General features: G+C 44.0%; 1 protein-coding gene across 1 annotated transcript in view; it reads left to right on the top strand.

Annotated features, from left to right (window-relative positions):
• BTRC (beta-transducin repeat containing E3 ubiquitin protein ligase) overlaps positions 1-27,399 on the top strand; it is a 167,086-nt gene that overhangs the window by 33,288 nt on the left and 106,399 nt on the right. Inside the window, exon 6 of the mRNA XM_065407543.1 lies at positions 18,991-19,098. Coding sequence (XP_065263615.1) covers positions 18,991-19,098 — 108 coding nt within the window. The remainder of the gene's footprint in view (positions 1-18,990; positions 19,099-27,399) is intronic.

Below are 27,399 nucleotides of genomic sequence, written 5' to 3'. Positions count from 1 at the left end.
TAAAGTGGCTCCTCTGGGGGATGGCGGGGGGGGGGGGGGGAGGAGGCGGGGGCGGGGAAGGAGCCTTTTTTTCCAAACACATAGTTTGGGTAAGTAGCAGAGATGGTAAGACATTGAAGTGAAATGGATTTAGTTTTAGGTTACTTGTTAGTGTTTCCCTTGTTATAATGGCCTTTTAAAAATAGGATTTGAGTCAAAAAGCCACTTTAAAAATATGCACAAACCTAAATATTTATTCAAATCGAATGGAGCTATGGTTATGCATTAAGTTTATTCCTCTAAGTGTGCTTTTAACAGGATTCCGCGGTAATGGTTCGTTTCCTCAGTGTAGCCGGGTATTGATCTGCTGCCTTGCTTATACAGAGTGTGAGAAGTATTCCAGTAACACAATGTATTAATGGGGGCTAAAAGCAGTTTATATTACAAATGAGATGGAGGAAGATGGAGTTCTGCAAGACTGGACACATACTATAAATATCCATAAAGCTGACAATTTTATCTAAAAACCGTGCTGGCTACACTTGCATATTTTCAGCCTGCTTGAAGTGGAGTTAATAGTTGATCACTACCTGAGCATGGGTCGCCCACACTAATGCCATCACCCTCTGCCCTTTAATAGCAAGTTTTTATATTTAATGTTGCTGTGCTGTAGCAGACAGCTGTGTTATATACATCTGTGGCCTAGAGGAAATACAATACAGGTGACCAGAAATACATGTTGATTTAAAGAACAGACTTTTAAGTAATCTGTAAAGCTCTATTTTCTATCTGGGTTCCTATAAGTTCATCCTTTGGTAAAAGACAAACACCTGCAGTTCTTTTGTTCAGCCCTGTTCTTGATTTAATCCTCTTTCTTCAAATGGCAGCATTGTATTTTCCAACAGCGTGGAACATCCCATCCCCTTAAAGCTGAGCCTTTTGAAAACTAGCTAAAATTGGCTTCCAGAGGGAAAAGTTTTTTAGGTTTAATGTGTACATAAATATGATCAATAGAAATATTTTGTTCCCATTCCTGTTTATATAGAGATCCTATATGTGTTAAATTGAATTGTGAAGTCAGATAAATTAAAGCTGTTAATTTAGCTGAAATGTCTTTGATTACATTAACAAGAAAACTAAATATCGTTTAGGTCACAGCAAGGTAATTCAGAGTTAAAACTGACCCTTGCCTTCATGTACCATTGTGCCTCAGTATTGTATCACATAAAGAATTTAATATAATGAGCTCATCTGACCCTCCCTACCTCCCACAGTACCTTGGAGTAGAATTTTTAGAGCCAAGTTATAAACCTGTACAAATGTTTTATACTGGAAACTCTGATGCTTACCTTAGCTACATTGGTGCCAGCAAAGGCCACTATAATCAGATAAGGTGTTTGAGATATGAATCGGCTATACGTCAGTCAAGTCAGCTGGAAAAATGGGTATAAAAACCAGGACCTTAGTGAAATCTGGATCCGTCCTTTTAAGCCGAGCTTTCCTAGCAGAAATGTCTAGAGAGATTGTTTCTGTCCCTATTTTGTAATACACCTGTACCCCGATATAACGCGACCCGATATAACACAAATCCGGATACAACGCAGTAAAGCAGTGCTCCGGGGAGGAGGGTGCGGGGGGCGCGCTCTGGTGGATCAAAGCAAGTTCAATATAACGTCGTAAGATTTTTTTGGCTCCCGAGGACAGCGTTATATCGGGGTAGAGGTGTATTGTCACTGACATACAGAATATATCTTTCGGAAGGTAAGGAAGGTATTTCCAATGAATACCTAGAGACTTTAGATTATTTGAATTTAAAAATGCATACCCTGATTTCTTGGGGGAGGAAAGTTTAAAATAAGCAGCTCGTTAATATGTGGCACTCTTACAGAACTTTGAAAATGTACAGTGCTGTGCACATATTTAAGTAGTCCTCAAAACACTCCTGTGTGGTAGTTGCATAACATAACAATTTCTCAGCATATGCTCAGTGTGCCCAAGTGATTGTATAGAATTATACAAATTGGAGATAGAAAAGACAAATCATCACTTCATCTCCCTATCAGAGTAGGTTTGTTCCCAGTAGTACATCTTTTTGGAGCTATAGAACTAGGATAGATAAAAGTCCCAAGTGTGGGGTTCCCCTTACAGCCTCGATATGTCTTCACAGTCGTTTAGAATCCAATGTGGTTAGGCAGTTGATGTGTCAGGGCTTCTGCTGCTTATTCTAAATGTGATCTTTTCACTGTTATCTTATTCTCCTTCTTTGCCACTTGCATCTGTCTAGCTTAGGTGCTTAGCTGACCCCCAGCACCATGGTATCTGAGCGCCTCACAATCCTTAATGCATTCATCCTCAATACACCCCGTGAAGTAGGGAAGTGCTGTTATCCCCATTTTGCAGAAGGGGGACTGAGGCACAGAGAGACCAAGTGGCTGCTCAAGACCACCGAGGAAGTCTGACCCAGAGCAGGGAATTGCACTTAACTCTCCCGAGTCCCAGGACGGCACCCTAACTGTTAGGTAATCCTTCCTTTCAATTCACTTACTGTCTCCTGTCATGTATTACGATTTTAACCTTCTTGAGGCAGGGACTGTTTTTTGTTTATTTTTAAATTAAATGTGTGTCTAGCACCTAATGTAACAGGTCCCTGAGTGGGGCCGATAGGTGCTACTGCAGTATAAATAGCAAAATGGACAATAGTTGCACAATACTTAATAATGAACAGCTGGTACTTTACACATTGATTTCCCTGTATAAATATTAATAAATTCCTGTTCAATTACAGCAAATGAAGCGTTGAACCCAAGGTTAGTATCTTATAGAGGGCATCAAGGCATGGAAGAAAGTGTAAAGGTGTTGGGGAGAAGTAGACAAATGGAGGCTGGTGGTGAGGCGGAGGCGGCGCAGGGAGGGGAGACAGTAAGATATGAGAGTGCAGAAATAGGCAAGTTGTGAAGGGTCAGCAGTTAAAAACTGGGACTTAGTCATAATTATGTGTTCACTTTTTGAAAAGTTTAAAATTTTTAGCCTACTTAATACAGAACCTTGATCTAGGAACTTCAAATACCTCCATTCTTCAGACCGCAGTGAGAAATAGTTCATAACCCTGCTTTTCATGAGTTAGAGCATAGAATCTTTTTATTCATGTAAAAGTCATTTTGAATGTCTAGGTGTAGTCTGAAAGTCTCGACTTCTTCAGTACCTCTAAGGAAGGTATGGCATCTGCATTTGTAAGAGCCACAGATGCACTTCATGGTATTTATAAGCTCTGTGTTACAAAAAGCTACAATTCATGGAAACATCACTATCCACTGGCACAGACGGTAAAGCTTGTAAATTCCAGGAGAGGCACTTACAATTTAATTGTTGGAAATTGAGTAAGATTTCTTAAGTAAGGTGTAGTCCAGGGGTCGGCAACTTTTCAGAAGTGGTGTGCCGAGTCTTCATTTAGTCACTCTAATTTAAGGTTTCACGTGCCAGTCATACATTTTAACATTTTTAGAAGGTCTCTTTCTATAAGTCTATAATATATAACTAAACTACAGTTGTATGTAAAGTAAATAAGGTTTTAAAAATGTTTAAGAAGCTTCATTTAAAATTAAATTAAAATGCAGAGCCCCCCCCCGGACCGGTGGCCAGGACCTGGGCAGCGTGAGTGCCACTGAAAATCAGCTTGCGTGCCGCCTTCGGCACGAGTGCCATAGGTTGCCTACCCCTGGTGTAGTCTCTGCTAGGTGTTTGAAGGAATTTGTAACCGTCACTGGGAAATCTTGTGCGTGTTACAATTAGGACAGGCTATCTCCTTCTTTGGTCAAGAAACCCCTGCTCCCCTTTAATCTCCGAGACCGAGGGCATGTCTACACAAGAAATGTAAGGCGACCTATGTTAGGTCGATTTACAACCACTGCAAGTAATTACTGTAGTGGTTCATGTCCATGCTACCCTCCTTCTGTCAGTGGCGCACGTCCTCACCAGGAGCGCTTCCACTGACTTAAGAGGGGCAGTATAGGAGGCTGAGGCCTGGTCCACACTAACCCCCCACTTCGAACTAAGATACGCAACTTCAGCTACGTTAATAACGTAGCTGAAGTCGAAGTACCTTAGTTCGAACTTACCGCGGGTCCAGACGCGGAAGGCAGGCTCCCCCGTCGACTCCGCGTACTCCTCTCGCGGAGCAGGAGTACTGGCGTCGACGGCGAGCACTTCCGGGATCGATTTATCGCGTCTAGACAAGACGCGATAAATCGATCCCAGAAGATCGATTGCTTACCGCCGGACCCGGAGGTAAGAATAGATGTACCCTGAGAGACTGGGCTCTCAGCTCCACATGCTGCTCCCTGCCAGGGCCCTGACTGCTCCCTGCTGCCAGGGACCTGGCTGTGAGCTCAGTGCCTGGCATCTGGACAGATCCTGGGAGCCTTGGTGCAGCCGCTGGGTAGCCGCCACGCAGGGACCACCTGGCTCTCCACTCTGAGCCGGGCTGCATCCTGGGCTTCCAGTGCGGAGCCCAGGTGCTGGGATCCGCCAGGACTCCAGGCACGGAGCTGCCCACGAGGAGCCCTGTGGTGGGGAGCCAAGAGCCGGGGGGAGGGAAGCAGCCAGGCTCCTGGCAGTGGGGAGCAGGGAGCATCCGGCCGGTACCAGGGCTCCCTGTGTGGAGCAGGGAGCTGGGCAGGCAACAGCCCAGCTGGGAGCAGGGAGCCAACCACCTGCCTCCGTGACAACCCAGTTTTCTTGTCAATTTCATGGCTGGAGCTGTGAAATTGACAAGAATGACAGCCAACAGCCTATGTAAGTAATGCAGTGTCTACACAGACACTGCGTCGCCCTAACTACACCGACATAAGCCCAACACCTCTCGTGGAGTTATGATGTCAGTGTAGTAGGGCACGTACATCAGCGGGAGCAAGGCCGTACACTAACGTAATTAGGTCGACATAAGCTGCCTTACGTCAACCTAACTCTGTACTGTAGACCAAGCCTGAGAAACTCTCATAACGACTCTGGGTGGGGAGCCACTCTCCGCCGCCACATCTAAAACTGACATTCTCCTCCTGGATCCCGTGCAGGTAAAAAAATACTTGGGTAATCTAAACATATACAAATCAGTCCATTCAGATGGCTATTAGCTTTGGTTATTAAGAGTATTACCTAATCAACTTGCTATAGCACTGGAAACTCTTGAAAACGTATGGTAAACTGGGAAGGTATATCAGCGTTAGGCCTTGTCTACACTACACAGTTTTGTCGACAAAACAGTGGAAGTGTCTGCAATGCTCCTCCTGCCGATTTAACTCTCCTGCTACGCAGACATAATAAAACAACCTCGATGACGGCATTGAGCATTTTGTGACAAAGTTAGAGCAACACAGTGTCAGTGTAGACACTGCATTTTCTTATGTCGCCCTAAGTCATCTCCAGGAAGTGTCCCACAATGCCCCTCATGACTGCTCTGGTAAGCAGTTTCTACTCCGCTGCCCTGCACCCAGGTAGACAGGCATGTGCCCCTCCCCCTTTAAAGCTCTGTGAATTTTTGAAATTCCGCTTCCTGTTTGCTCGGCGTGGACAGCTCCCATTGCATCTTCCCAGCTGACCATGTCAGCTTTCTGCAGCAAAGTGGCACCTGTGTGGAGTACACCAGAGTTACTGAATCTGTTGGGTCTGTGGGGAGAGGAGGCTGTGCAGTTGCAGCTCTTATCCAGCCATAGGAACTGTGACCCCTACGAGCAGATTGCTCATGGCATGGATGAGAAGGGACATGAAAGGGACATGCAGCAGTGCCATGCTCAGATCAAGATGCTGAGGCCAGCGTACCAGAAGGGAAGGGAGGCCAACTATCGCTCAGTGTGGTGCCAAAAACATGCTTCTACAAGGAGCTGCATGCCATCCTCCGCAGTGACCCCACCTCCACCGTCGAGCTCCATGGGTACTTCAGGGGGACGGGAGGCAGCGGCCAGCGGAGTCAACCCCGAGGATGAAGTGATGGACGAGGAGGTCGAATTCAAGGAGAATGTGGGACAGGTTCCTCTGGTGGCGTGGTGAGCCAGGACCTTTTTTTTGACTCCGGAGGGGTCTAGCCAGTCCCAGCAGTCCGGTTCTGGTGTGCCTGAAGCAGGAGAGGGGAGCTCTGGTAAGTACTCATTTTTCTTTCATAGTGCATGGTTACATGAGGAAGAGATGTCCTTTATTTATTTACATGGTGCATGTGGGAGAAGGGATGGAGATTAACACCACTAGGTGCTGTTTACATCTGCTTCGCATTCCCCTGTGCAGCTACACAGTGGGGGCCCCGCAGAAAAGTTTGTTGATGCACACCGAGATCTCTTAGGAACTCGCCATAGAGATCTCTAGGGAACTTTCTTGCAGATACTCTGCAGTCCCTCTGCTGAAGGTTCCTTGGTAGAGTTCCTTTGTTTCTTCTACCATTGTAGGAAACTTTGCCGCGCCAAATGGCAATTATTTCTGGAGGAACCAAAGCAGCACAAAGGCGAGCAGTATACAGACCCGGTCTGAAGCTGCACTCATGCAGGAGATGCAGCTTTGCATGCTTGGTTACCCTCAGTAGTGTGATTTCAGCTTCGATTGACCCCGCCTGTGGAAAACGGTGCCAGTATTGAGAATAGTGGCCTTAGGCACTTGTACTGATCCCCTTCTGAAACCACCCAGACCCTTTGTCCCATCTTCCACCACCCCCTCTTTGGGCTGATCTCACCACATTCAGTGCTCTGGCTGTGCTGTGTCTTTGAGAAAGAGGTGTATGTCACTTTTATGATTCAAGACTGTGACAATACTGCCGCTGTGTATTGTTTCTTCTACTTCTGCAGATGTGCCCTTGAGGGGCAGCTCCTACACATTGGCGGAGCGCCTCCGTCTGATAAGGAGGCAAATGAGGAGTAAGGAAGACGTGTTTCACAAAATGCTGCAATTATCAGATCTGGATGATAGCGAGCACAGAGCATGGAGAGAGACAAAAAACGAGAAACTAGAAGTGGGTAGCCAGGAGAGGAGACAGAGTCAGGAGTGGATAATAAAACTCATGGAGGACCAAACAGAGATGCTGAGGTCCCTGATTGCGCTGCAAGTGGAACACATGTGCTCGACTCGCCCTGTAGCCCATACAGAACGTCCTTCCTTGCCCTCTCCAAATTCCCCACACACGTTCCCAGTACGTCGCAGTACCCATTGCGCTCCACCCCAGGGACGTTTTCCATAATGACATATTGACTTTCATGCAGCTATGAGATCCTCGCTTCAGAGAGTGTTGCTCACTGCCATGTCCCTTTTGAGATATGTTAATCTGTGTATTGCTGTTTAATAAAAATTTAGTCTTACAAAGACAGTGATTCTTTATTTGTGACCTACACAGGGTGGTTACAACAGAAATTCATACACAGTGGCAATCGGCCCATTTGCAGACTACAATTAACACTCAGGCAGGAATCATTACAGAGGTCATTCAAGGTGGCAAGTAAACAATGCCTGGTTCAATGCGTTACAGAAAGGCACGTTACTGGGGCTCATTGTCAAAATGCTGCCTCAAAGCCTCCCTCATTTGAATAGCGCCTCCCTCCCTCTCCTCTCCACCCCCCGCTCCATTGAACCCCTCGTATAGCCCTGGTGTCTGGCTTCCAAATCAGCCGCCAGACGATCCACCTCAATGCTTCATCCCTGGGGAAACTTTTCTCCCTTGGCTTCACAAATGTTATTCAGAGCACAGCAGACTGCTATGATCATGGGAATATTTTTCTCATTGAGGTCTAACCTGTCAAAAAGGCAGTGCCAGTGACCCTTTAAGCTGCCAAACACACATTCTGCAGTCATTCTTCACCTGCCAAGCCTGTTGTTGAAGCACTCCTTGCTGCTGTTAAGGTTTCCGGTGTAAGGCTTCATGAGCCACGGAACTAAGGGGTAGGCTGGGTCTCCCAGGATCACTATGGGCATTTCCACATTCCCTGTTGGAATCTTCTGGCCTGGAAAGAGAGTCCCTACATTTAGCTTTCTATACAGGCCAGTGTTCCTGAAGATGTGTGCGTCATGCACCTTCCCTGACCATCCTGCATTGATGTCAGTGAAACGACCCTGGTGATTCACCAGCATCTGCAATACCATAGAGAAGTATCCCTTTCTGTTGATGTACTCTGTCGCAAGATGGTCTGGAGCCAACATTGGGAAATGTGTGCTGTCCATCGCAGTTAGGGAATCCCATTGCCGCATAGCCATCCATTATTTCCCACGCGTTGCCCAGAGTCACAGTCATTCATAGCAAAAGATGATTTATGGCCCTGCATACTTGCATCACAGCTGCCCCTGTGGTGTAATTACAGCGGTATATGATCGTTGACGTAACTGAAGTGGACTTAACTTTGTAGTGTAGACATGGCCTTAGAGAATATTCAGTATAATACAGGAGAAGGGAGAGTTAAGAGCAACTGCAGAAATGAATAGGAGATGGGGGGAAATCACTTTGATGGATTGAGGTTCATAGGTATAGCAAGGCATGTAAAATTTACCAAACACCTACTAGTCAGAGGACTAAACCTACTAGCTATAAGTTGATATGAAAGATGAATGGGGGAACCCACCACTGACATCAATGATGTCAGGCTGTGGGTTTGTCACGGAGGTCACGGATTCTGTGACTTCTGCAGTGGCTGATGTGGCTGGCTCAGAGACAGCTAAGGCAGCCCCTGTGCCAGGCACACCAGCCACTGCTGGGGCAGTCTCAGGCCCCTGCGCTGCCCTCCCAATCAGCTCAGAGTGCTGGCTTCGCAGCTTCCATTGTACCTGCGCAACTAGGGAGTGGTGTGTGACTGCTCTTGCAGCTTTCCTTTGCTTTCCTGTCAGAAAGTCATTTTTCTGTGGGGAAACAAAGAAATCTGCAGGGGACATGAATTCTTTGAACGCGCAGTGGCACAGAATTCCCCCAGGAGTAAAGAGCAGAGAAGTAGTACTATATACCGGCCAGTGGGTTGGAGTACCTGTACTCGCGTGCACCCCCGTTCCCCCTGCCCCGGTCCCTGGTGGTGTCTGCTGCAACAAGTGGACAGATGGGGCAGTCGAGCACAACCCCCAAAAATAAAGAGGCTAAGAGACTGGACCTGTTCAGACACCATGTTTATTTGGCTGGTAGCCTCCAGTTACGTATCTCTAACCAGCATGGTTCATAGCTCCAGTGAGTGGGCCTCTCTCACGAAGTGCAGCAGTCAGTCCAGGACCTCCCCTTCAAGTGTACATCCTTGTTCTCTGAACAAACAGACTCCAAGCTTCATGGCCTCAAAGACTTGAGCACCACGCTTCGCTCTCTGGGCCTTTACATGCCCCCAGCCTCCGGGAAGCACTTTAGGCCCCAGCAGCCTCCCAGATTCCCAGTGCCTCCCAGGCAGGAGCCCTACAAAAGAAAGGAAAAGGGCTGTACATGTCAGCCCCAACCTTCTGCCTCAGCTTCCCAGTTGGGCTCACATTGATGCCCCTTCGGGGCCAGGCAGGCCTTTTGAAGGTATGCTGGAGGATGACATACCAATCTTGATTCTGGATCCATCCGTCCTTTTGTTTTTGGACCACCCGTCACTCTTCCACCCACCATGGTCTTACATAACATTGGACTGTTGGGTGCTCAGCACTATAATAGTTGGCTACACCCTCTAGTTTTCATCCACCCCGCCATCCCTATGCAGTCCCTTTTCAGGGACCCTTCTCACAAGCAGCTTCTTATCCAGGAAGTGCAAGCCCTCCTAGGTGTGGTGGCTGTAGAGGAGGACCTATTCGCTGCCAGACAGAACAGGAAATGCCATCAGTTCTGTTTGCTGCACGGGCTCTCTCTTCAATGCCTTCCGGCTCTGATGGGCAGACCGCCTACTGAACGCCTTCCCACCAATCCCCTTGGTTCACAGGATCTCCTAAAGATCAAGCAGGGCAAGGCGAGAGTTATATGATAGCTCCGGCGTGGCCACACCAGCATTGGTTTGGTATGCTTCTAGACCCCTCAGTGGCCACTCCACTCATGCTCCCATCCTGTCCAGACTTGGTTTCACAAGACCATGGGCATTGGCCTTTGGCTTCACCCGTACTTCATCTTCCTGCACCTGATGGCATGGTTGCTGCGTGGCTGAACCCTGAAGACCAGGCCTGTTCGTAACAGGTTTGAAAAGTCTCACTAGGTAGCAGAAACCCTTCCACCAGGGCCACTTACTTGGCTAAATGGAAATGTTTCACTTGTTGGGCCTTCGAGCGGAATCTTTCTCTATCCCGGTCTTCTCTGCAGACTATCTTGGACTATCTGCTCCATCTAAAACATTAAGGTCTAACTCTCTCATCTATTAAGGATCACTTGGCAGCCATCTCGGCCTTCCACCCTCCAGTGAAGGGCCAAATCAGTGTTATCCCACGAGATGACACTCAGGTTTCTCAAGGGTCTGGAAAGACACTCTACTCTTAGGTTTGTGACCCGATTCCCCTATGGGATTTAAACCTGGTCCTGTCGAAGCTCACTGGGCCTCCATTCAAGCCAGACGTTAGCATCTTGTTTCATGCTGCTTCTCTCTCAGAAGATTGCCTTCCTGGTGGCGATCGCCTCAGCCAGAGGGGTCTCTGAGATCAAAGCCCTGACGTCAGAACCCCATTATACAGTGTCTTCAAGGACTAGGTCCAGCTGTGCCCCCATCCGGCCTTCTTTCCAAAGGTGGTGTCGCAATTCCACAACAACCAAGATACTTTTCTTCCAGTCTTCTTTCCAAAACCTCACAAGACCACAGAGGAGTGTCGGCTCCATACATTAGATGTTAGGCGGGCCCTAGCCTTCTATATTGAGAGGACTAAGCCCTTCCCAAACCTGTGCAACTCCGTAGCAGCAGCAGAAAGGATAAGAGAACTGCCTGTATCCGGGCCTGTTACATGCAGGTGAAGGTTCCGCCTCCAGCCATTGTGACTGTTCATTCCACGAGAGCTCAGGCTTTCATAAGCAGCATTCCTCATGCAAGTACCAATCCAGAACATCTGCGGAGCCGCACCATGGTTGTTGGTCCATACCTTCACGTCCCACTACCCCGTCATCCAGCAGGTCTGTGATGATGCCAGTTTCGGAAGAGTGGTGTTGCAGTCAGCAGATCCAAAAACCCTGAGCCCACCTCCGAGGGTACTGCTTGTGAGTCACCTAGCACTGTTGTCTTTTGAGATGTGTTGCTCATGTCCATTCCATGACCTTCCATCCTACCCCTCTGTCGGAGTTATCGGCAAGAAGGAGCTGAGATGATGTGGAGCCAGCAGCGCCCCTTATACTGGCACATACACACGCGGCTCCAGGGGGCGCTAGAACCTGTCCTACGGATACCACTAAGGGAAAAATCTCCGACAATTGTGCACCCAGCGCGCGCATCTAGCATGGAATGGACGTGAGCAATACATCTCGAAGAACAGCCGTCACGACAGGGTTGAAACCTTGCTTTCTCCATAGTTCTGAGGCAGTGTCCTCAGCTGAGAGTTGTCAGCGTGAAAGCCGATTGATATCCTCCTAATCATTCCCTTTTGAGGAGGCTATTGTTCTCTTTTCACTTAAGAACGTTGATCTTAAAATAATAAAACAGCTCCTCAAAAAAGGCATTGGCTAATCAAGTCTGAATTATTTGATATTTTTTGTTTGTTTTAAATAATTTCAGGGCACAGCATCCTGCAATAGCAAGCGAACATCAGCACTAACTGTGAATTTTCTGTGTTTTCCTGTTGGCTTAATTAAGACCTACAGTTATTTCTTACATTTTTCTTATTTCCAAACAAAAACAAACAAAAAAATAAAATAAACCACTTTCTCTAAAAGTTATAAAAGTATTAATTTGCTCTGGGCCCTTCTAGTCTCTCTGGTAAATTCATAATTAGGCAGGATTTTTTTTTTTTTTTTTAAAGTGTATTCTGGTCTCTCGGGTATATATAACTGTTCCACAACTAGTAAATCTATATTCATCTATTAGGGTTTTTAAAGGCATATTATTTACACAATTCACCGGAATGGCTCCTGTGGAAGTTGGGAGGCGCTCTCATGTAATTATGTATTTAGAATGCCTGGTATCCACGGTTTCAGTGTGTGTGTATATAATATATATTTATATATTTCAAAATTCAATGAAGAAGAATTTACTGTTCATTAAGTGTTTTGCAGATATTTAAAAAGCACTATGTTGGTTTTCTTTTTCCATAAATGATCAGTTGCTTGCCAAATGCAGTTCATTTTTAACAGGGCTATTTTTGGATTGTGACAGAGCAAAATATGCACTGGAAACTCCTTGTTTTTCTTTCTTCGAATGTTCAGATTTTTTTCTTTGATCCAAAGGTGCAGGGATGTGTGTGCTGTTGTATGGGTATGGGAAAGGTTGTGGGGATGAAAACTGTTCTTGGGCTTGGAATTTGTACATCCAGTTTGAGCCTAAGTGAATATCTATGGTTGTTATAAATCCATGGGAATAGCAGTTTATAATGTAAACGCTAGCTGACTTGTAATTGATATGTTGCATACAATGAGCTACGTTCCATAGTGACATGAAAGGTGCACATTGGGTGCAAGTGGCAAAGTGATGGAACTTGTACCGTTTTGACATTGATGTGGCAAAAAGGCACAGTTGAGCAGGAGTGAAGGGATATGGATATGTGTGTTCTCATGCTTTTATTGTGTATGATCCATATAACAATAAAACAATAATTGCCAATGGCAAAAAATGCTTCTCTCTGCTGGTAGATCACAAGCCACTTGACATGTTTAGTCTGTTACATCGTCACCGGAATCTGTCAACTGATGGCCTTGTGACTGTTAACCTCAATGGGTGTGCTCCGTATAACCTTAAGCGACACAAAGTGGGGAAGATAATAGCTTATATTGGATCAACTTCCGTTGGTGAAAGAGACAAGCTTTTCCAGCTTGCACAGAGCTCTTCACGTCCTGATCTTACACGGGTCAAGGCTCCTATGCCATGTTGCCTTCATTTTATTTTTAAAAAGAATACAAGCAATAATACTCCAAAAGGAATATTATACCGGAAGAGCTTGCTTCCCTGCTGGCCAAAAGGCCACAGTATTCTGTTTACAAAGTGACATCTTTTCATAGAGTCAGAAACTGGGGGTATTTGGTCACATCTAGTCCAATCCCAGCCATTGCATGATTGTTCTCCTGCAGCCAAGTCTCCAGGGTCTTGTTTCCTTAGTTTAAAATGATGGAGCTTTCACCGCTTCCTTTTGGACACAAGGGCAGCATCTACTCTAGATAGAACTCCTTGTTAGATTTATTTTTTTCTGGTATTCTGCCTTAATTTCCCTCTGCTCAGTCTTATTTCATTCCCCTTACTTACTTTGCGCACTGGTCCAGTGGGAACAATTCCTTTCCTTAGTTAGCATTTACACTTTCCAGACCTTAGTAGGCTGTGATCATATTTTCTCTCCACACTTCCAGTGTGTGTTTTGGGAGGTAGGAGGTAAGACTGCACTTTCCCAAGAAAGAAAAGCAGAAGCCCTATTGCTTAATCATTTAAAACTGAACTGCACAAAGCACTGGACACTACTGTGGGAGAACAATCCTGCACTGGCTGCAGACGGAACTCAATGTGGACAAGCAGCTCGTGTCCAAACCTAATATAAGATTATATTGACCAAAAATCAGGACTTGTAATAAGGAGATCCGAGTTCTATTTTTGGCTGTGCTACTGACTTGCTAAATGACGTTGAACATGTCCTGTCAAATGTAAAGCATTGTAGCTATACTAGAGGGGCACACCTACTACAGCAAGAGATGCTGTACTGTGAACTTGAATTGTAGATTGTTGCACATTAATTGTGGTGTCTTTTAGGTTGCTTCAACCTTCTTCTTTACACAAAGGCCATAATATTTCTTCCCATTGCCTCTCTTATTAGCTTTAATTCCCCAAAATTTACCTTTTCAAATATCTAATCTTTGAACTACTATATCCTACTTTTTCTTACTATAGTGAATTCAGATTTCAGTTTTCACACACTTTGTGTGCACTATATTTGTAAAACACATTGTGTTTCTGGAAATTATCTGCTTTTTTTCTCCAAGTAATGACCATTCAGTTTTGCAGGAGAGGATGCATTTCTGATCTCGAACAGAATTTAATAAAATAATATTTAGTAACCTCTGACATGAGACACATGCTGAAAGGACCAAGAAGAGAACAAATTTGATAAAACAGGTAGGATAACTTTGTCAAGGTAAAGCATCGTTGCCGGGTTTAGAACCTGTCTAAGAGACAACAAAGAGCAGGAATAAATCGTCAGTTTTCAACATGGCAAAAGTTAACAATGAGATTTGTATTAGAACTGGTTTTGTTTTAATATGTTAAATGATTTGGGAAGGTGGAGGGTGAATGGATAACAAAAATCTAGGTCAATCTTAGACTTAGGATCTTCAGAGGGACCTACCAAAAGTAGGTTAATTGACAACCCGCTAGAAAATGAAATGCATCACCTTGTATTTATTCAGAGATAGAAGACCAAAAAAAAAGAAAGAAAGAAACGTAATGCGTCTCTCTCTGAGGAGAAATTGAAAAGATTGTGACTGTTTCATTTAGACAGAAGATGAATACGAAGGCACATGAGACGGGAGTATGTAAAATAATGAATGGCCTAGGGAAGGGAAATTGGGCGCTCTTATTTATCCTTTCATATAATACAAGGTCAAGGGGCTGTCCAATGAAATTGAAAAGCAGCCAATTTAAAACAAAAGGAAATAGTTTTCTACACTATTTCTAATTAGTCTGTCGTGATCTTTACCACAAAATATAATTGAATCTAAGGTTTCGCAAGTTTAAAATAAGAAAAGAATTAGACATTTATATTTAAAGGACATTCAGAATTATAGTAGATATGATATGTTGATATAAAAAAATCATGCTTCTGCATTTAAGCCAACCACTAAAGGTATGTCTACTGCACTGTAAACCCAGATCTGTGGGATCTGTGCTTGTGGACTCGGTGTTTCCAAACCCACACTTCGGTGTCCACACTGCATTGTAACCCTGGATTTACAGTTGCTTGACTCAGATCTCACAACTGTGCTAACTCATCCATACTGCACTCGCAAACCTTCTGACTCAGGTCTGTGGCGTGAGCTGCGTCCTCACTCCAAAATGACGGGGCTTAGACCGAAGTTTCAGCGGGGCTTGGGCTCTGACCTTGACCCACCCTCATAGGAGGAAGGGTCTTAGGACCCGGTCCTGAGTGCTTGCTGGTCTGAGTCATACTGCTTTGTATGCGGACAGAAGTGGGGCTTGGGATCAAACCTGAGTCAGAGCCCGGGCTTAGTGTGCAGTGTAGATATACCCTCAGTGAATTAGGAAGAAAATTCTCTAATGGGAAAGTTGGTTTGTAACTGTCCATTTTGGGATGTCTTACACCTTCCTCTGAAGCAGTTAGTACTGACTGCTGTGAGAAAGAGGATCGTGGAGTAGATGGACCACTGGTCTGAGCTGATACTGCATTTCCTACATTCTGTAGTAGTGGAGCTTAAAGCAGAGGACTGGGAATGAGGACTTAATTTCTATTTGTCTGTGTTGTGGATGGGCTTTGTGACCTTGTGCAAGTCTCTTCCCCCTCTTCAGTTTCCCTGTCTATGAAATGGATAAAACTGTCACGTGTTGAGGCTTATTAATTTTTTGTAAAGCACTCATGGATCCAAAGGGTATGCAGAAATCCAAATTAGTATAATTAAATGCTAGATGTGCAGAGAAACTACTGTGGGTTAGGACCAATACCTTGTGGCAATACCAAAGTTCCCATCTGGCTGCAGTCAAAATTCAGCACTTCTTGCGCCTTTTAAAAATAAATAAATATAGGTGTAGATTGACATGAGTTCAAGAGAGGGTTTTCTCAGTCAGCTTCAAATAGTAAATGCTGAGGCCAGCCCCTTGTTGGTGGAGCTGTCAATACAGAAGTGAGTATTTGACATCTGGCTTGGTTGGTGGCTGGGGATGGAGGATGTTGAGATTTTCAGAGATCAGGCTGTAAATGAAGTTGTTCTGTTGGGTCACTCATCTGATTTACACACAAGCTGTTTCTATTGAAACACCTGGGGCCTTTTGTTCGAGCTTGTGAATAAGCTTCTTTCAGTCCCCAATTGTAATTTAGGGTCTCCGCGTCTTTCAATGGGCAGAAAGCAAGTACAGGAATGACATTTCCCCCCAATGTGTGAACCTTTGCTCTTTTAAAGACAAATGTTGATTTAAAAAAAAAAAAAAAAAAAGGAACAGAACTCCAGTGGTAATGTAAATCTTGTTACATACATGAGAAAGATCTTAGCTGACTTGCTCAAAAGTAACGTAAGGAGTTGGTTATTTTTTGTTAAAAGAACAGGAGTACTTGTGGCACCTTAGAGACTAACAAATTTATTAGAGCATAAGCTTTCGTGGGCTACAACCCACTTCTTCGGATGCATATATATATATATATTTGTTAGTCTCTAAGGTGTCACAAGTACTCCTGTTCTTTTTGCGGATACAGACTAACACGGCTGCTACTCTGAAACCTGTTATTTTTTGTTGTGTACTTCCTCACAGATCAATAATAACTGAGGTCTGGACCAGTATTAACTAACTAGTTTGCATATGTAAATAAGTACATCCTGATTAGCTGCAAGGAGTTCTGTGAAACTGATCTCTTAACTTCCCCTATAAAATGTCCGTTTCAAAGAAAAACAGTTCGATTTTAAATGTCTTGTGATAATGGAGATAAATTCATGTTTTTATGACATACCAGATGTATACAATAGTATGTGTACTAACCTCTGCTTTTTGTGACATCAAGACTTACCCGTACTTGGTCTCTCTGCTTCCTGTGGGTCAGACCTTGATACTGACATCAGTAAAAGTAAATGACTGCTTATTTTATTATGAAAAATAAGTGCTTGCAGCCTTCGTGGGGAAAAGAGGGGTGGACAGAATGATTGCCTCTAATTCCTTTATGACCATTCTGCTATGAGTGGCACTTGGACATCTCTGTAATGGGTATGTTTTAAATCTCTAGAATATGTACTTATGACTCAGAAATGCCCATGGCTGGACTCTTTTTGCTCTGTAGCCATATGTTTCTTACAATTTGTTTATATTCCACTTAGCAGAGCATCTTAAGGGGTCAGCAATATTAAATGTGTTTTGGAAGCTCAATGCTAATTTTTAGCTTTGATTAGTGGGGACACCATATCATTGTAGCTAATCTCCTGGTTACTATTGGTGAGCAGTAGGCTCAATGAAAGCAGACACTGACAAACGGCTTTGAATTGGTTTTAAATTAACAAATTATTAAAAATGTCAAATACTTAAAACGAAATAAATCTATGCCTTTTGCTCCTGTTAGTTTTAAGGCTACAGTTGCCTGGACACTATAAGAGCTTTATAGCTAATTAGAGTAGGTTTTGTTTTGTGTTTTTGCATTGGGATTTAGAATTCTTCTGTATGTGGGAGCACTCGAGTATTGTCTGGCAGGTTAAAACAGCAGATTGAGAAGTGTGACTTGGGTTTCTATTGCTTGCTGTGATACCTGATCCATAATTCCTGCTCTCTCTCGACTTAAGTTTGCCTGACAATAAAATAGGTGACACTTTCCTATCGCACAGGGGGGTTGTGAAGTTAATGTTTATAAAGTGTACAGATTCTTGAATTCTAGGTTCTTTATCAAGTGTAGAATTTATTTATAAAATTGAGGTGAGATTATATTAGGGTAACCAAAACTTCTAAAAAGCACCTTTTCCTAGGTTAAATTCTCCAGTGAATTTGAAAAATATGTATATTTTTGGAGCAGAAGCATCAATTGGAGCAAAATATCCCAAGTGACATGATGTAAACTGGGGATAGGGTTAATTCAAGTGTGGTTTTCTGTATGGTAACAAATTATGAATATAGGAGGCTGTCCTCTTTCTGCCCATTTCTGGATTGGTCACATGGCTCCCACATATTAAATTTAATGCAGGACTTTGCACTCCTCCCAGAGCAGTGAGAAATAGTGGCTCAAAGACAGCTGCCATTTCACACCGTTACAGCTGTCCGTTCCAGTCAAATTTTCTCTCATCTCCCTGCTTCTGAGAAAAAAGGCTTACTATGGTATGGGGGTGTGGAGATGAAGAATATAATGGTGTGAGATTTCATGTAACTAATCTGTCATATCCTACTGTGTTTGTAACTAGCTGCCCATTTAAAATGTATTGGCACTACACCTCCATGCCAGTGACAAAATAAACAGCAAGCTTATGGCTCAAAAGTTCTGTAACTGATAAGAACAAGGTTGCTGTCAAAATGCCAGTGATATTTTTAACCTTCAGTGCTAGTGATTTCAAAACTACGGATATCAGAATGGAATAGTTTTAAATATTCATGGCTACTATTTTCCTTTTTTTGGATAGGCTGACCCCCCCCCCCTTTTTTTTTTTGATCCATTTGGAAAGGTGAAGAATCAGTTTGCTATGGTAACTGCAGTTTAGTTAATGAATAGCAGAGCAAGTAGAAACAGAAAACCTTTGCAGTCACTGAGTTATTATTGCCTGTGACGATAGGATCTTTCCCCCTCTTCCCACTCACTCTGGTGCAGGGGTGGGGTGGGAGTGTGTGGAACAAAATCTTTTCTCTTTCCCTGACACCATCCAGTGGAATTTGCCATTCATTTTTCTGCTTACCTTGCAGAATCTTTCACTCTGTGGTGTATTTGAGAGGTGGCTATGCATGGAGGGAGAGAACTGATTAATTGGAAAGAAATAACTTTGTTTAGTGCAGTACCACAAAAACAGATGCAAAAAGCTGATTAAATAATTAATTTGTTGGACCATAACCTCTTTTTTTCACTTTTTGGTACTGTCTCATCTAAGAGTTTCTGAGGGGACAGATCAATCAGTAGTGTGTTTCTTGAAGCTGTTTCAGTCTTAAAGGCTAGCTGCAACTGTATTGATGCAATTCAGCTAAGCCGTCAAAGTTCCTGTAATCTGTGCCATCCTGTCTCATACAGTCCCATCTCATAGTTGTCCTTTCTCTGCAGTGCTCTATGCCCAGATCTCTGTGGCTGGGCTGCTCCAGCCTGGCGGACAGCATGTCCTCGCTGCGATGCCTGTATAACCCAGGGACTGGCGCACTCACAGCTTTCCAGGTACTTTCTCTCTCGCTCGCTCGCTCTCGTCTGTGTGTGCATGTCTGTTTCTTGCTCTCTCTTGCTTGCTTACATCATTTATTCTGCTTCAAACTGTGTGCTTCCTCAGGCCATTCAAAACTCCTACAGTCATTAAACTCATCATCTCATGTAGATTCTGAGTGTATCACTCTGGGGCATTTTCATTGCATTGTTTTTAATATCATTTTGCCTGAATTGGTCTGGTACCATCAACTTTTTGCCATTGGTTCTCAGGTGTATCAAAAGCATGCAACTGAACTTTAACAAGTGTCACTGGCACACAATATTCATCATACAGTCTCTGATCTGGGCCTACGGACAGCCAATTGCCTTAATTTTGCTATCAAAATTTTTCTTAAAACTGTTAGAGGAATTTGCAATGGGCTGGTGCAGTGGCACTGATAACTGATGCCCTGCGTTTGTATTTATTTTGTTAGATTTAATAATGGCAGCCCAGGAGCTACAGTTACAGAAAATGAGAACACAGAAAAGTTAACCAGATGCCGCACAAAGCAAGTGGATTTTGCACTGTGCTCTGAAGTTTGGTAGATTTTTGACTCTGAGCTATCAAGGGAAATAATTCCAAGGACGGGGAAGGGTCTGCTGCTAGGCATGAAGTATTCAAATCTTCAGTTCTGATAGCAAGCGTGTCCCACCCAATCTTAATTGTGTCAATATGGAGTATGGAGTGAGAGGCAACTCTTGAATAACCATGTCCCAGACCATTCAGGGCTTCAAGATCCTTGCCAACACCTTGAATTGCAGCTAGAGATGAACATGGAGGCAGTGCAGATCGAGCTACGCACAGGTGTTGCTTTCGTGCTGGGCACTCCTGGAAGCTGATAACTGATTCTGCACTAGTGGAGGCTTCTGGGGTAGTTCAGAGGTAGTGCCTTGCAAATCAGGCCTTGGAGGCTCAGTGGCATGAATGACTGCTTCAAGGTGCACACTAGAGAGGAAGAGCTGGAGTCTGTTGTCCAGGCAGCTGGTGGCCAGTGGGGCTTTCCCCCAGCAGCCTCTGGGAATCAAAGAGCAGTCACTGATCCAGTATGCCCCTCAAGTTGTGAATCATTTGGACAAAAGTCAGTTACCTGCCTTCAAGAGATGGCATGCAAGAAACCTGCATTTTCCTTTGGATCTGGTTTCCTGCTCCCAGGATTGGCGGGACTAGGGAGTGCTGTGGAGAGATGCTCTCAGTCCCGGGGGAGGCTTAAGTGCCTTACATCATTCTGCAGCAACCCTTCTAGCTGACCTAGCACTAGCATTGATGGACTCCAGAAGGTGTCCTGTCAGCCTCCTTGGCGGAAGCAAGCTCCTTGCAGAGCTTTCAGTGGGGGAGGGGAAGAGAGCGTTTTTATCCTTCTAAGAGGACTCTGGAGACACGGGCAGGATTTAGATTCCTACTTCTAATCCTGATTTGCATAATTTGACTGAATCAGATGGACCTCTTTTGGGGTTTCTGCTGAGGAATAACTATCCGACGTGTTTAAGCTCTGCTTTAAGGGCGAACCCTGAGAGTGTTCCAGAGTAGCAGCCGTGTTAGTCTGTATCCGCAAAAATAACAGGAGTACTTGTGGCACCTTAGAGACTAATAAATTTGTTAGTCTCTAAGGTGCCACAAGTACTCCTGAGAGTGTGTGTGGAGCAGTTTGCATACTGAAACCAGTACCCCTCTTTCTGCTTGATCTGTGTCCGATAGTACAATATATACTTCTGTTTTTAGCAAAATCATACATTTATATAGCACCCTTTATCTCCAGATACCCCAAAGCACTTTACAAACTACTGGTCTTCAAGAATCATTTCACCACTAACAAAATGTATCCCCATCTGAAGCTGAACAAATCAACTGTGTCACAGGAACACAACTGCTCAGGACTGGAAGTGGTGATGAATACCATATCCATTTGAAAGTACAGTGAGAATTTGGGATTTAGCTACACTCAACTCCCGTGAGAAATTTCCGAGGCTATTTAATGACTGTGAGTGACCGGAAACTCTGCCTCACGTGCCATCCGAAACACCTCTCTAGCAGCACAATACCCAATTCTCATGCTGGGGCGTTGGTGCTGTATTTACTGAAGGGAGAAACTTTGAACATCCAGCACCAGTTTCTGCAGCATTTGCATTGTCTTTATCCCAATCAGTTTTTGAATAGACATTGACCTTTATTAGCTTGCAAGGTCTGATGAGATTTCTTCCTTAGGTTGCTGTCTATTTTGTTGCAGTAATCTGAGTGGGTGTGGGGTTGGGACAGTCAGTGACTAGGATATCGAGATATATTTCCACCTTTTTTGGTGCTATACAGAATTTTCAGTGTTGCATTTTAAGATCTGTTTTTGTAGCCCAGCAAATTTTCTCATATTAAGCTACTTTTTTTTTTAGCAAGCTTGAAGTAACTGGAGAAGAATATCAATTTTCTTTGCTTGTGGCAAGAAAGAAGGTGCCATCTGGAATGCCACTTAGTCACTGCTGAATTTGTCTAGTTATTTACATGCTTTGCCATGAAATGCTCAGACAGAAATGGCAGAACAGGCACTTTCTGAATATTTCAGCTAACAACCTGCTGACACCTCATGGGAAGCATTGGCAAATATTCGAGTTAGAGAATTCGCGTTATGTCAGATGACATCCAAGTTTCTCTTCCTGTGTTTGTTTTACTATCAGAAACATTTGTTTGAAAACAGGCTCTTACAGTCCCTCAATTCAATTTGACAACGCTTTGTGACATGACAACAGGTAGCAGCAATGTCAAAACTGGAGTTCTGATTTTTGCGTGGGGCATTAAGCAGCAGGAGCGATATATTTCTCTAGTGCCTCTTATCTCAGAAGATCCAAATGTGCTCACAAACCATGATTGACCATATAAGTGAAAAGCAACCAGCTCTTGATGGAGAGCAACAGCAAACTGGTACACGACATGCTGCGTAGCAGAGGACGACAAAAGGACTGATCCCCTACTCTTAAGAGCAAAAGTGCCATCAGGGCTTTAATGGCCATGAAGAACATGCCATTCCAAACTGATGGCAAATTTTATCCCACTGTGACCCTCCTACGCAACAGAAATCCTGTTTACATGTAGATGTTCTTAATAATAAAAATAGTCATATGCAGTTGTCTCAGAAACTGAATATTTTTAAGTTTCCAGGACACACAGCAGGAGGTGTATTTATATTCTAGTGAAATTTTTCACTTTGAATAAAATTGTTTACTTCCCCTATCGTAAAATACTTGCCAGAAAAGGAAGGATGCAAGTTCAGAAGTCCGCATATGTCATATTTAAGAGTCGTAGCTGACTGTGAACCATGACTTACAGTTAAACTTGGTGTTAAAACACAAGAGTGCAATGAAAATGGAATGTGTCTCAAGACATTCAAGGTTGCAAGGTTTGAATGTGCAAAAAGTTAAAGTAGTCTGGGTTTTCTCTTATTTGGGTAACAGATGTTTGGTGATAATAGGATTTAGCCCTCATCTAGTGATGGCCATCTGTAGATGTCAAGTGCTTCACAAAGGTGGGTAAGTGTGATTATTCCCATTGTACAGGTGAGGAAACTGAGAAGCAGTGAGTTTAAATGACTTGCCCAAGCTCTCACAATAAATTTGTGACAGAAGACTCCCACCCAAGTGCCACATCAGATATAGACTGTAAACTCTTTGGGGCAGGGACCATGTCTTTGTTGTAAGGTGCCTGGCACAATTTTGGTTGCTCAAAAAGAAAAGAAAACAGTTGTAGGCTGCCAATTCTGACATCCAGTAGTATGGTGATGGGTGGCATAGAAAACAGAGAAGGGTTAGATTCTCCATGGTAGAGTCAGAAGCATCCTGTTGGATGAAGGGGAGGATTGCCTGTTTTACAGAGTATTTCATATAAATTCCCACAATCTGCTATAGTTGAAGCTGGTTAAATCAAGTACTTGAGCATGAAGCAATACACATAGAACGTCACTTCCACAGGCTGTAGCTCCTTAAAAGATGAAGGTGGCTGTGATCTGTGCAGTTTTGTGCAAATTAGTGTGACCTTATTGATGACAGAGGGTGCTGTCTTTTGATTGGGCAAAGCCCTTAGAATGAAGTATATGAGAGAGTAATTTTGACGTTAGCAGATCGGACAGGGTTAAGTTGCTGATGGCACATGTGCACCATCTCTTCTGATAGAGGCCATTTTTGGAGAAGGGTGAGGGATAAAGATGTGGGGTGATTGAGATGCATGGGCCACAATCTGGTATACGCAGGCTGCAAAGAGAAAGGGGCAGCTGTTTGTTTGTTTTTTCTTGCTTGCTTGTCACTTTTCACCATGGCTGATATTGATACATCTGAAATGATTTTTCTTAAGAGGGGCATTGTCAGTCATTTATATCCCATGTTCAACTTTCTTTGTAAATTTCAAAGCACGTTTCCTTTGGACTATTCACGGGTTTTATGTAAAAAGTTGAGTTTTTCATTACTGAAAATTACTGTGTCTATATAAATATGAGAGGTAATAATGATGATATTATTGATGGCCTTAAGGTAAGTAACCCATACAACGCAAGCTGTGCGTGCTCTGCAGTCATTGTGTTGGGTGCAGATGTCTGTTACAATTTGTCTAAAATGAATTATTCAGCACTGGAAAGAGCAATTCTTAGTATGATAGTTTTTGTGTCTAACTGGAGGTGAAATATACGGTCTGGTCAAGAGATTCCATCGGCCCAGAGAAATAGCTGCACTTGACCAACCCCTGCTTTGCATTCCCTGCTCTGGTTCTGTTCCAGCGGCCCTGTGAAATGTGCCTGCGGGCTATTTACAGTGAGATTATAAAAGTGAATCCGAATTTTGGTGACTAAGATCCAGAGCGTGTGGCTCTGGCACCCCCCAGCTGGTGGCAGGCTCACCCCTGTTTATGAATGTAGTTAGGTGGCCCCCAACTGTTTACAAGACAGCAGAGGTGAGATCTTTGATTGACAAGTCAGAAATGCATTAGATCATTCCCTCTGCCAGTCTCTGGTTCATGCTGTTAAAAATGTCAGCCTCTCCAAGTTTGAATGGCAGCCCGAGGGCCTCAGAAGCTTTTTGTTTTCTGAGATGGAAACACAAATTGGATGTGTGCCTGAGCGCTTCATCCTGGGCTGTAATTTCATCTTTTAGCTAAGAACCACAAGGTACATGAGCAAAGCACCCTGTAAACAATAATACTGGGGAAAAAAATAAACAAGGTCGTGTTTCTGGTACGCTGATCCACCGGTGTCCTGACCTCTATCACGTTGAACATCTCCACTCTGATTGCTGTTCCCTTTGGCATTACAATGAGAGGGGGAGAGACTGACAGAGGAGGCAAAGATTTAAAGTTGCAGTGTTGCAGTTCCTTGTATTGGCTATGAAATATTGAACTGCCACAATGTGACACTTGGATTTTTAGGCAAAGTTTCTTATATGAGATGTTCAGAGTCCACTCCTCCTGCTTCCTTCACCCCGGCTCATTGATAAGCAGGGCCCTACCAAATTCATGAAAAACGCGTCCCGAACCGTGAAATCTGGTCTTTTGGGTGCTTTTACTTTATACTATACAGATTTCACGGGGGGAGACCACCATTTCTCAAATTGGGGGTCCTGACCCAAAAAGGAGTTTCGGGGGAGGGGGGTTCAAGTTATTTTAGGAGGGTCGGGGTAGTGCCACTCTTACTTCTGCGCTGCCTTCAGAGCTGGGCGGCCGGAGAGTGGCAGCCGCTGACTGGGGGCCCAGCTCTGCAGGCCGCAGTGCAGAAGTAAGGGTGGCAATACCATACCAGACCATCCTGACTTCTGTGCTGCTGCTGGCAGCGGCTCTGCCTTCAGAGCTGGGCTCCCGGCCAGCAGCCGCCGCTCTCCAGCCGACCAGCTCTGAAGGCAGCACTGCCGCCAGCACATAAGTAAGGGTGGCAGTACCGCAAACCCTCCTACAATAACCTTGCGACCTCCCCCCACCCCACACACACACACACACACACACACACACACACAACTCCTTTTTGGATCAGGACCCTTACAATTACAACACTGTGAAATTTCAGTTTTAAATAGCTGAAATCGTGAAATTTACGATTTTTAAATCCTATGACCATGAAATTGACCAAAATGGACCATGAATTTGGTAGGGCCCTATTGAGAAGATTGAAAGCAATAGCAATTAAATGCATGAAAGGGAATAAGAGAAATGGCAGAAATGCAACCAAATTAACTGCTCGATATTTATTGGTGTGGCAGAGTTAAAGGTTCAGGAATCCAATGTCCAGTGGAGTAAGATGCGTGTGCACCCTAGTCTGTGATTTTTAAATGGAAGGATGCTGCAGCGCTAGTCTAGCTGTATGTGTCTGTGTGGTGTTGGGCTTTGGTAAACAGATACAGTGCTATAGGGCAGTGCACACAACAAAAAATATTAGAGAACCTACTTATCACCCTGTTGCTTTAGTGACCTTGACATCTAGCCAGTTCATTAGATCCTCATAACCAGTGCTCCATGTTCTCTGTCATTCCATGGCTGGGAAATCTACTACAGAATCCACTCTGATGCAGAATTGTGCTCTAGGATCTAAGCTTCCATTTAAAAAAAAATGTTTCTGGTCTGTATGATTGCAAAGGAAACGTTCTAAACATGGCAGTAGATGAGTAAGTGGTGTGGCTTTTTCTGTTAAAAAATGCTTTTACAAGAGTGAATTACAATTTAATAACTGGAAAAGTGTTTCTTTTCCACCTAAATGTCTAACATTTATAACTTTTGAAAATATAAATGTATGTTTCAGCTCTCCAGTTGAAGGCCTGGTCTACACTAGGGGCTTGTCTACACTGGCACTTTACAGCACTGCAACTTTCTCGCTCAAGGGTGTGAAAAAACTCCCCCCCCCCCCCGAGTGCAGCAAGTTTCAGCGCTGTAAAGTGCCAGTGTAGACAGTGCACCAGCGCTGGGAGCCACACCCCTTGTGGAGGTGGTTTTTTAGACTCTGGGAGAGCTCTCTCCTAGCGCTCTGCCGCGACCACACAAGCCATGATAAAGCGCTGGCCCGGCAGCGCTTTACCGCTGGCCCGTGTAGACTAGCCCTAGGAAATTAGCTCAGTTTAACTACGTCGCTCAGAGTTGTGAAAAATCCATACCTGTGAGTGATGCAGTTAAACTGACCTAACCCCTGGTGTAGACCGCGGTAGGTTGACAGGAGAATTCTTCCATCTCCGTAGCTACTGCCTCTTGGGAAGGTGGATTACCTATGCCTCTGGGAGAACCCTCCCATCAGCATAGGTAGTGTCTTCACTGAAGCGCTACAGCAGTGCAGCTGCAACCATTTATGTGTAGACAAGCCCTAAGTAGCAAAAAGAGTGGTACAACAGAGCCTACCCCATTCAACTGTTCGCCCCAGCATACAACAATCAATGTGATCATTAGCATAAAAATGCATTGTAACCACTAAGCTGCCACTGCTTCAACTCTGCATTAATGATCTCGTGTTACTGTGTAAAACTCGGTGCTGTTCCTGGTAAGCAGAGTGGTGAGGTCTAGCGTAGCAGCATTGGTTGGTTGATCAGTTTTAAAAAAAAAAAAAACTCTTCTGCCAGCCAAGCCTGGATTTTCTTCCCTCCCCTGTTAGAAGTCAGAAAGGTGTATAAAGCTGTTTTGACAAATGGCATACGTAGTGCCACATTGAAGGGATACAGGTATTTTTAAAGCTAGCTCCAGTTCTTGAGGATTGTGAACATCTGCTTAGAGGTATTGTAGAGCTCCACAATGCACTAATTGAATTACTCTTTTCTGGAGTTGCAGACTGCACTAATTGAATTACAATCAGCTATTGTGTGTGTGTGTGTGTGTGTGTGTGTGTGTTGAAATGAGCAGGGCTGAAGCCTTGGGGAGCAGGAAGGTAGTGGGAGACATGACAGATCATATGTACTGTGCTGCTATCTAATGGCTACTTGCGGTACTGCATGGTCTCAAGGGAAGAGACAGTATTTCAGTCCTTTGCATCACCTAGGGCTAAACTCATCCAATTTAATTTTGGTGGTCCCAGGACATTTTTTAAAGCTTTAAATAATGGCAAGAAGGAAGGAAGTTTCATTCACTAGAATTTCTAGTGAACAATTTGGTTTTTAAAAAGCTTTAAAGTAACTTAATTTAAAAAAAAATAAGATTGAGGTTCCAAATATTTTAACATAGCTCTTATTTAATATCAGTCTTTTTGCTGTGCCTCTAATGGCAACTTTAGTGCCCCGTATTGGGGGAACGAGTGGATTAAGCATGCTGCATCAAAATCCCTCTTAAACATTAATGCCTGCCTGTCT

The sequence above is a fragment of the Emys orbicularis genome, chromosome 7 (genome assembly GCF_028017835.1).
Source record: "Emys orbicularis isolate rEmyOrb1 chromosome 7, rEmyOrb1.hap1, whole genome shotgun sequence".
NCBI lineage: Eukaryota > Metazoa > Chordata > Testudines > Emydidae > Emys > Emys orbicularis.
Note: the sequence above shows the minus strand (reverse complement) of the source record. Positions and strands in the feature narration are given on the sequence as shown.